Source organism: Lissotriton helveticus, chromosome 12 (genome assembly GCF_964261635.1).
Source record: "Lissotriton helveticus chromosome 12, aLisHel1.1, whole genome shotgun sequence".
Taxonomy (NCBI): Eukaryota; Metazoa; Chordata; class Amphibia; order Caudata; family Salamandridae; genus Lissotriton; species Lissotriton helveticus.
The window spans coordinates 233,726,028-233,736,930 of NC_136073.1; the positions used below are offsets into that span (position 1 = coordinate 233,726,028).

At 45.6% G+C, this 10,903-nt stretch overlaps 1 protein-coding gene across 1 annotated transcript in view; it reads right to left on the bottom strand.

The window, feature by feature from the left end:
* MVD (mevalonate diphosphate decarboxylase) overlaps nucleotides 1-5,363 on the bottom strand; it is a 91,442-nt gene extending 86,079 nt beyond the window's left edge. Inside the window, exons 1-3 of the mRNA XM_078670355.1 lie at nucleotides 5,231-5,363; nucleotides 2,010-2,080; nucleotides 1,294-1,408 (exon numbers count right to left, since the gene is read on the bottom strand). Coding sequence (XP_078526481.1) covers nucleotides 1,294-1,408; nucleotides 2,010-2,080; nucleotides 5,231-5,300 — 256 coding nt within the window. The 5' untranslated portion in view covers nucleotides 5,301-5,363. The remainder of the gene's footprint in view (nucleotides 1-1,293; nucleotides 1,409-2,009; nucleotides 2,081-5,230) is intronic.
* Nucleotides 5,364-10,903: the final 5,540 nt, after the last annotated feature.

Genomic DNA, 10,903 nt, shown 5'->3' on the forward strand with positions numbered 1-10,903 from the left:
CAAAACCAGTGATCGGCCTAGCCAAGTGTGATCTCGAAAAATGGTGCTGATAATTTGCAGTGCAAAGTGAATGTGAAGATTAAAAATGGCTACCAGGACAAACAAAAGAAATTTGTAATGGAAGTTTTTCTAGTCTCAAGTTTAAAAACAAAACCTGATAGTTTGAAAGAATAACTATCTTATAGCAATAGGAAAAAGATCAACATGTTTCAGCCGTATAGGTAACAATGCCCGGCTTTCGCCAGGACCCAGAACACTATACGCTACTGCAAAAATGTTACAAATAAAAACAAAAACATTACTTCAAACAGAAACTTGAATAATCGTGGTTACAAACCACCCTACCAGAACCTGATGAGCACAGATGTGCAAAGGTTTCAGAGTTAGTAAAAATACAGTTTCTTTCCCATCTTTCTGTGGGAGTACGCCTCACCTCACCCGGCAACTGCTCGGTAAATGAGGCCCGCTCTGTCCTTCGGTACCCCAAGCATGGACCAAGCCGAAGGGGAGGTCCGGTCACAGCTCCATCCTCAAATCCTAGCTTCCACCCCAACCCCACACCTGCATTGTATTACATCATTCACTCGCAGCATTACGGACACCAGCTCAGACATACAGGGAATGGGGACACACTGGACACTACACACTTCTTGATACAAGGTTGAACTTTTCAATGTTTACAAATAGTTTCTGACTGAGGTGGATTAGACCTGGAACAATGTAAAGGACAATGTTGATAAAGACCTCTTCAATAGGAGGAGTTTAATGAAATACAAATACCTTCTAGTGCAGAGTAGTTTACTATCACTTTTGTTTCTTTCATGGGGTTACATCCTGCATATAGAGCTCTGAAGGCTCATTCAACAAGGATCTATCTGCTAAAACATATTATAATGGTTTCAGTAAGCCAGTACAGCACAGAGTTTGTCTATATAATGCTTAATTGTGGGGAAGAGCAGGTTTGAACAACTGGTAGTTATTAGAAAATAAGAGAACCGGAACATAGGGTAATAATGGGTTTTGTCCATGGTCACTCAATTTGGGCAAATCGACAGCCGGGATATGACTGCAGTTTACACAGCACAAAAAGTGATGCATCGAATTCTTAAATTAATTCCAGCCACAGGTAACTACTTGGGTTACGAGATCCCACATTTGAGAACTCAGTCACAAGGCCACATTTCCATTACAGTTAGCTGAATTTTGCAGGCGTGGTGTAACTCAATTAACAATAAGGCCATCGGTTTTTCTGCACACTACGTGAAGGGGACCTTCCTTTCAAACGTTACTCACCCTCTCGCAAGCAGGACTGCAAACGTGGGTGGTTAATGTTGTCCTCTGCACCATTCAACCATATACGGTCCTCTTTAAAATCTCGGCTGATGGCAGCAGTGGTGGTGGTTTTCAACTAGAAGAGAAAAATATGTTCACTCCCCCAAAACACACTCGACCCCAATTGAATAAAGGAAATGCTGCAAACAATTTGGTAGACCTAAAACAATGGAAGGCAAGAGTCCTCCTATTTAAAATCTCAATTAACCACATTCTCTCCTTAAGCTGAGCATGAGTGAGTTATAGTTCCAACTTTTAACCAAGCACGAAGGGCTGCTAGAAGTAAAGGCGTGTTGGACATTGCACTTGGCAGCATAAAGCCTTACGGGCCACCACCAAGGCCATCCTCCCACCTTGTTCAAAATCTACGCCAATTATGATCCCTTCTAGACCAATAGAAACTTTCAGTTATTTGTTCTGGAGGCAATGTGGTTGTTACCTTGTTTTTCCAATAAATACGCAGTAACAGTATACGCAGCTAGGTTTACCCCAGACATACTAACAAAATCCCGTCTGAGGATTAGCCATGTTTAATATACAAAAGGAATTACTAACAAACATAAGAAATCAGTAAGTGAATAATGCCTAAAAACATAGAAGAATCCAAAATTAGAATGTGGGGGCACCTCAAAAAGAAAGGAGCTTTAACACTGCAATGTGCACGAGCAGATACCTACCTGATCCTGGTGCAGTGTTACACTGAGTGATGAATTGATTGGTAAAATCAGCTCTTCGTCTCTTTTACCCCCTGCAAGACATTACACAGGTTATGTTCAGCATCAAAAAGGAAAAACATTTCCTGGATTATCTTCACTTGAGGTATAAAGCTGTACTGAGTAAAGTGTTGCTCTTCAAATGGACCACTGACGGAGAGAACCATTCCAATTGAAAGAGAAGATAGAACATGAGGTCAACATGGATGAATACTACTTACACATTAGATCAATTCACTCTGATGAATCCTATGAGGTGACTGCCCAGTAAGAAAAACGACCTGGCCTAAAAGTAACTAGTGTTGAGTAAACTTTCTGACCACAATTAATAGGGATGAGCAAAATAAGAAAGCATAGAGGTGAGCTTCGGCTCTGTGCCTCACTTTCTTATTAACCAACGTTCTTTAAATACATTATTGTTGCGTGCCAGCAAATAAAGATTTTTAACCTACACCACTTCCGCTGAGTAGGCCTTGAACTGCTGAGCTACACTACCCTGAGAGAGTCAAGTGCTACAATGGGCTACTTGGTTCCCAGTAAGGAGACCACTGTGGACCTATTACTTGTGAAGAACTCATATCCATCACAACTAATAACCCGATTTATTACATTGGTGATCAGAGCTGGGATCAATAGAATCCTTTTCCTGCACGCAGGGATAACATTTGATGAGTTCTGTTTTGCCACACATTACCGATACATTATTATTACACAGACAGCAGAGTGAAAGGATCTGAGAGGGGTTCGAAGGTTTGGCTGTGGTGAACTAAAGATGTGGGAAAGGAAAGCCCCTAGCACATATATCCCTTCTGAAAACATTGACAGTTGATATTCTAACTGTGCTTAATGTGACAGAACACTCAGAAATAATATGTAGAGGCAGAATACTCACAATCCTATTAGTTATGAAAGAACCCCAGCATTACGACTAAGCGACAAAACCTTACTCAAAGTATGATAGTACATGCATCGCTAATGCTCCACAACCAACTGTCTACATCACCAAGACACTGCACTCCCAGGCAGTATCATGGAAAAATGCTTACATCATTACTTAATGCGAATTGTAATTGTATTTATACAATGCTTATTACCCCTGGCGAGACACTGAAATGCTTTACGGCGAGTATCACGCTACTCCGGAACCCAAGTATACTGTTTAATCTATTGGTTGTGATTAATCACGTGCTCGAATGAAAAAAATGGCAAGTATTTACTTGTTACTTTCTGATAAATTATATTACTACAAGTTAGGTGTGATCATTAGTGGGGACTCTGTGGTTTCAGGTGCATGGTTGGTCAGATAGGCTGGTGGAGATTAGTTACTGTTAGTTTACAGGGATAGGGTTTTAAAGAGGAGAGCTTGTGATCTATGAAATGAAATGTAAGCCAATTTCAGAGTTACAATAAGAAAGATTATGGCATGTATGAGACTGAGAAGAGATTATACTCAGAAATAGATGGCATGCAGAGGATAGAAGGTAAGAAGAGGGTCACTGAAGAAAGAAAAGAGAGGAATCAAGTGGAAGTACGTCAAGGTAAATTTTTCATGCAGTGTTTTAGGAGTATAGTGGGGGGGAGTTTTTTTTTAGATAGCAAGCAATCGGATAATGTAAGCTGTAGAAGGAAACAGCATTATACATGCAGATCCAGATCCAGGTATACAGTTTAAACATGTGATTTCGAGTGTACAGATCGTTCACTCATTAGGAGTCCTAGTTTGTTCTGTGTCAAGCCTAGGACAGGCCTTTTAAACACATTCTGGAGTATCCCAACCTTGGTACAGGGTCTGTATGTGGCACAAGGGGAAATGCTGCAGAAAAAAGAGGTCTCATTTAATAATATTTCCTCACTATTTGGTATTTAAAGGTTTTTTGCCCTCACTCGTTAAACGCAAGTTATATGGTACCAGCTGAGAGTGTCGCGCCAATGTGCAGTCAGGCTCATACTGTTTTGTCACCTAATCCCATCCAAGTGTATACTCAATAATAGCACAATAACCTCCAATACTCAGTGTAGGATCGGTTGCATAACTGATTAAATATATTACCAATTTCTACAAGTAACGAAAAAATGGTTACATAAAGAAGTGGTTATGGTGATAAACGGGATAATAACTTACACAGCACATTAATGTACTATTCATGGTTCAAAATGGTAAAGTGGTGTGTCCAGAGGGACGCAGTTGTTGGTCAAGTGCTGGAGCTCAGCCTATTCAAGGCCAACAACTCAGTCACAAACCCCCCTTCCCCTAGTGACCAACAAAGCAGTACAGGTATCATCAGTAGTTAGTGACAGAAGACAGCTGCATCAATATCGCTCAATGACAGAAAACACACTTCATCTGTACTCAATGACAACACTTTTCATAACACTGCTACTAATGGGAATCATTTAAAGGCAATTATTATAATGCAGGTTACCAGGTGGTACAGGTCATCACGCAGATAGCAGGTTGCTTCAGTTTCTTTACTTCAAATATAGGTTAATATAGGTAGAGACATGTCTATGGCCCACTACGAGGCTAGTGAACCTGCTCAGCCTCGCAGTCTAGTACCCTGGCAACAGTGAACAGGGAAGCCAGAGGAGGAGCATTCCACTCTGTGACATCATAAACCATGCACAAGATCACACCCTCGGGAATAGGGAAACACGGGATAGCAGATAGTTATGCGTTTACTATTCTAAAATTAAATCTCAGATTACTCGGCACAACAAAAAAGGCAGTGTCCCCACATCTGTGCAATGGCAGACAACTACCATTATAACTATGCTATACAGTGCACAATACTCCAGTGCTCAATGACAGAAATTCCCACAGCAGCGACAACCTCAGCCATAAAACGTGTTCATTAAATGTGAATCACGGCACTAAAACTTAGTGACAGTATTACAAGATAACAATAAACAGTAGTCACATAAGTGGTTAATGACAATACTCACACTTCTGACACACACAGGCTTCATATCACCATAATGAATTCGTAAATTCCCGATACTAATAATGTCAGAGTACTGGACAGTAACTAAACATTACTCGTAAAGAATACTCACAAGACTAATAGTCAATGCAGTGTAAAACTCACAACAGACATACGTATTGCACGTGCATTCACATCAGCTGTACCATAAATCGACGTTCCCGCCACTGCAATTGTGACACTAACAATCTGCAGAATACTCACAGTATTTAATAACGGCGATGTTGACTGGGGCAGTGCAAGTTACAGTTTTGACACTCTTCTCTGCAGACATGTTCAGTGCTCGGGATCGGAACACAGTCAGCGCTCTAGTCTGCAATATATTCCCTCACCCAGGTCTGGCGAGCGGACGAACCTCGGCCCATCCCACGCCACACGTACCATTGGCTACTTCCTGAACGGAACGTCAGTGAGTGGCACACATTGGCATACCGCTGAGCCATTCAGCCAATAATATGAATCGAAAGATACAAAATCCGCCTCTTCGGGGCGGAGTTAAAGCTCACATCAAAGGACACTGGGTGACTCGGGGTGTAGAGAATCACTGTCTCGTGCACCCTGGGCTGGATTTGTAAAGCACTAATAAAAGCAAGGTGTACCCAGGGGTGATCCGTCAACTTTTTTAATACTACAAATGAGGCGGTAAAGGTCGCGTGAAAGGTCTTACAAGTTGATCCCGACCAAAGAAGGAGAAGGCTGGTCGGTATGGCGGCCATCTTGAAATAGCCTATGGTCTTGTTACACAAATAGCGATAAGGGAACTTTATTGGAATATAATTATATTTCCTCTACCACAATGTCACATAACTGCCAAGGTTTCAGATTGATGTGTGTGACATTTTCATAATTTCAGGGTAATTCTGAGTGACATTTCAACGACTATGAGTGACACTTTCTCGGGAGCAAAATCAAGGAATGAAGACGCTGGAAACATATAGATATCAGAAATTCCCGCTACTTGGGCATCGAGAAACTCTAGGAAGGTCTGAAAACTGCTACAAAGCACCAGAAATGGAAGTGCACTCACTGTATGACTACAGTTCTCAGTAACAGAGGGCCGGCAGGCACTGCAGCCGCTCAGAAGATTATTTCATTGATATGATCATTCAAGACCACTCGCTAGCCTAAAAAGCACATTTTATTGCATAGCAAGAGCAACTAGGAGATTTTACCGTTACTCCGTCTCAGGCACTTAGGGGCAGATTTATGTTAACTGGCGCATCCCCAGGGATGCGCCAGTTAATGTGCGCCACAGCTCCGCCACCCATGGTGCGCCGCATTTACAACGCGGCGCACCATGGTGCAAGGCAGGGAAGATGCGTGACGCATCTTTCGGCGTACGGGCGGCGCATTGCTGGAGTCATGTCGCAAGTGCGACATGACTCCTGCAATGCACAGGGGCCACCCCTACAATGCATGGTGCGTCACCCTTACGCCTGCTTCAAGCAGGCGTAAGGAATTGACGTAGAAAGTGACTGAGTGAAATCTCATAGATTTCACTCAGCCACTTTTAGGAGGCGTTCCTGCGCAGGAACGCCCCACCTGCGCAGGAACGCCTCCTTATGGCGCAGGGCTTTCCGCGTCACGTTGTAAATAGGGTGCATTGTTTGCGCCACCGTTTTGTCAAATTAAGTGACGCAATTGCAGTGCAACGAGGCGCAAGAGCTTCATAAATCTGCCCCTTACTGTTTTTGTGAGCCTGGCAAGCTGGAACCGCAGCAACAGGCAGGCCCTGTCACACTCACTAGCCCAGCTGCAGATCTCCATGGCAGCATAAACTTCACAAGACAGTGTATGAACTACTTAAATGAATGCAGAGTTTAACACAAAATATATATTTCCTTAAACAAGAACACAGGTAGCCATTGGACAGAAAGTGTCGCCTGCACAACAACAAGAAACAACTGCAGATAACCTTGAGATGTGCAATGAAAACAAAAAAAATTACGTGATAATGTCAACTTTATGCGTGGTAGCAATACACTCCAGGGGAAACATGTTTGTATACGTTAAATTACACAGTGTTCCTGCGTTGAAAGTCATGCTCCGTTTGCATGAGATATGTGCAGAATCTACAGTGTCTTTGGTGCTCCTTAAAACACATTTTACTCCTTGAATGCTTCCCTTGAGCTACCTCGGTAAAGACACTGGGATCTCCACCCCAGTTTGAAACTCTGGTATTCAAAGCAGCATGTAGTGCCTGGAAGTGAGTCAACGGAGCTATGCATCTGGGCTTTTACTGAAGCTTGCAAGTGCAACACTGCTATACAAACCTACTCACTTTACTGGGGCGCAGTGGTGTGAGCACTGTTTCAGCCTATTGCTTTGTGGTTAGTGGTGCTGTTATAAATAAAAGGACAATGGAGTGACAGTTCGGTTTCGCTAACTCATAGTGCTGTGTATGTAAGAGTTGTATCACAGCCCTGAGACAAGTGTTTCTCATCAAAGTACAGTGAGGGGCAAGCCTGACAGTGCATCAGTGGGTGAGATGCACATTTTGCTAGTGTTTAAAATATATCTTGCATGACACCCGTAAATTGCTAGTAATTTGACAGGTGTGCGTAGTTTAAAATATATTGTCTGATTTGGTGCTAAATTGACGTAAATATATGTTTGTCTTTACACAGCTGATCTACATTTTCTCCTTCCTTTGTTTAGCAGTGAGTTGGTGTGCTGCCTTGCGCTGATGGGCGGCTCTCTGTGTTTTCACCCAAGGTGTTACCGATTCTAAATGTTAGCCCCTGAAATGCAAATGCATCCTGTCTTGTCAGTGAGCTGCTAATTGCTCTGTCACTGCACCAGGCCCAGCAGTAACTCAGAGAGTCACCCCCTGCGGATCACAGCATGTGCCTCAGTATTTTTACACTACGACTTACACAGTATGGTTTAGACTAAGAAAAGCTACGGGCCTGTCGAGCCTGGCTCAATATTTACTTATGGGTCTGGATGCCCCTACAGTCCACTCCTGCATCGTGGCCTTTTAACTTGTATTGGAGCAGAATTTGAAAATTGGGTGCAGCAAGGAACAATCGGATCTCCAAGCCAGTGTGACCTCGAGGGCGAGGATTTCCCTGAGAGGCCGAAACTGCGGGATTTAACATCAACAGTGACCAGCATTTCGCAAGAGAAGCACTAGAGGCTCTGGTCAAGAGGCAGGGGCTCCCATCGCCGGCGCCTGCTCCGAGCTGCTTCCCATCTGCTGGGTACCTGGGGTGAGAGTTAATTTATCTTTGTGTCAATAAGAGGGCGGGCGTGCTAATAGACGTACTTCATTAGGAATCACTGTGACCAGAGCCTGGAGTCCAACCACGATATTTTGCGGCACGGTGTGGGACCTGCCACTCCTCTCCCTCTCACGTACCCCTGGGCCACTGCAGCCCTTCGCAAGGGGGAAAACTGACATGCCGCGGTCCACAGGGTGGCTTAGTCTTCTCTAACCAATCACAGGAGGAAGAGTAGTTGCGGTCCACAGCGTTGCCCCAGAATGGGGAGGAACGGAAGGATCTTCACCCCCCGTTCCCTGCCTCCCGAGTGGCCGCACCATTTTGTAAACAGGAGTCGGCATTTGATCATTTTCATGCACAGGCTGGAACTTACTTGGGCCTCTGCTGCAGTGGCTGACGAGGTTCACAGTCCGGACTTGAAGACTGGCAGCAGGCTGCTGCTCCATAATTGCACGCACGAATCTGCTGTGCAGGGCTGGCTGCACCAGGCAGGCAGGTTCAGGCCGTAGGCCACCACAGGCTGCAAGGTATTCAGATCCTATTGTAATAATCACTGGCTTATGAGAGAGGCTGTCTCGTGACCAGCCTGCACTCTCTCAAATTCCCCCGCCGCTTCTGCTAAATTACTTTCTGTTCCTCCGGACGTGACGGCACTCTACCGCCGCACATCCGGATTTAATCCCGGCCCCCTGGTGACACGGTTGGTGATTGACACAATTGCAGTACTATCGGTCTGAGGGCAGCCCCAGTCCTGCCAAGCGTCACGCAACAGGTGTGACGCTCACGCATTTCAGTGTGGTGATCCGCATCACCGCACTGAAATGCATTGTCACGCATTTTGCCTCCTGCTGCCAGGCGAGCCACCAGCGGTGCCTGTCACTGTGCTCAGGCTCTCTCTGCTGCTGAGGTGCGCCTGCTTCCGAGTTCCTAAACAGTTAATCAGAGACTGTTCTCAGCTCTGAGCGCTACAATGTATTTCTCTTTGCTCTCTGCCTATTGCCGTGGAAACAAGGGTGCGGCGCCAGCGCGGCTCATCATGTCATCACACACTGCAGGGGGCCGGGCTGCCCTCAGACCGATAGTACTGCAATTGTGTCAATCACCGACCGTGTCACCAGGGGGCCGGGATTAAATCCGGATGTGTGGCTGTAGAGTGCCGTCACGTCCGGAGGAACAGAAAGTAATTTAGCAGAAGCGGCGGGGGGATTTGAGAGAGTGCAGGCTGGTCACGAGACAGCCTCTCTCATCAGCCAGTGATTATTAAAATAGGATCTGAATACCTTGCAGCCTGTGGTGGCATACGGCCTGAGCCTGCCTGCCAGGTGCAGCCAGCCCTGCACAGCAGAGTCGTGCGTGCAATTATGGAGCAGCAGCCTGCTGCCAGTCTTCGAGTCCGGACTGTGACCCTCGTCAGCCACTGCAGCAGAGGCCCAAGTAAGTTCCAGCCTGTGCATGAAAATGATCAAATGCCGACTCCTGTTTACAAAATGGTGCGGCCACTCGGGAGGCAGGGAACGGGGAGTGAAGATCCTTCCGTTCCTCCCCATTCTGGGGCAACGCTGTGGACCGCAACTACTCTTCCTCCTGTGATTGGTTAGAGAAGACTAAGCCACCCTGTGGACCGCGGCATGTCCGTTTCCCCCCTTGCGATGGGCTGCAGTGGCCCAGGGGTACGTGAGAGGGAGAGGAGCGGCAGGTCCCACACCGTGCCACAAAATATCGTGGTTGGACTCCAGGCTCTGGTCACAGTGATTCCTAATGAAGTACGTCTGTTAGCACGCCCGCCCTCTTATTGACACAAAGATAAATTAACTCTCACCCCAGGTACCCAGCAGATGGGAAGCAGCTCGAAGCAGGCGCCGGCGATGGGAGCCCCTGCCTCTTGACCAGAGCCTCTAGTGCTTCTCTTGCGAAATGCTGGTCACTGTTGATGTTAAATCCCGTAGTTTCGGCCTCTCAGGGAAATCCTCGCCCTCGAGGTCACACTGGCTTGGAGAGCCGATCGTTCCTTGCTGCACCCAATTTTCAAATTCTGCTCCAATACAAGTTAAAAGGCCGCGAGGCAGGAGTGGACTGTAGGGGCATCCAGCCCCATAAGTAAATAGTGAGCCAGGCTCGGCAGGCCCGTAGCTTTTCTTAGTGTAAACCTTACTGTGTAAGTCGTAGTGTAAAAATACTGAGGCACATGCTGTGACCCGCAGGGGGTGACTCTCTGAGTTACTGCTGGGCCTGGTGCAGTGACAGAGCAATTAGCAGCTCACTGACAAGACAGGACGCATTTGCATTTCAGGGGCTAACATTTAGAATTGGTAACACCTTGGGTGAAAACACAGACAGCCGCCCATCAGCGCAAGGCAGCACACCAACTCACTGCTAAAAAAAGGAAGGAGAATATGTAGATCAGCTGTGTAAAGACAAAAATATATTTACTTCAATTTAGCACCAAATCAGACAATATATTTTAAACTATGCACACCTGTCAAATTACTAGCAATTTACGGGTGTCATGCAAGATATATTTTAAACACTAACAAAATGTGCATCTCACCCACAGATGCACTGTCAGGCTTGCCCCTCACTGTACTTTGATGAGAAACACTTGTCTCAGGGCTGTGATACAACTCTTATATACACAGCACTATGAGTTAGCGAA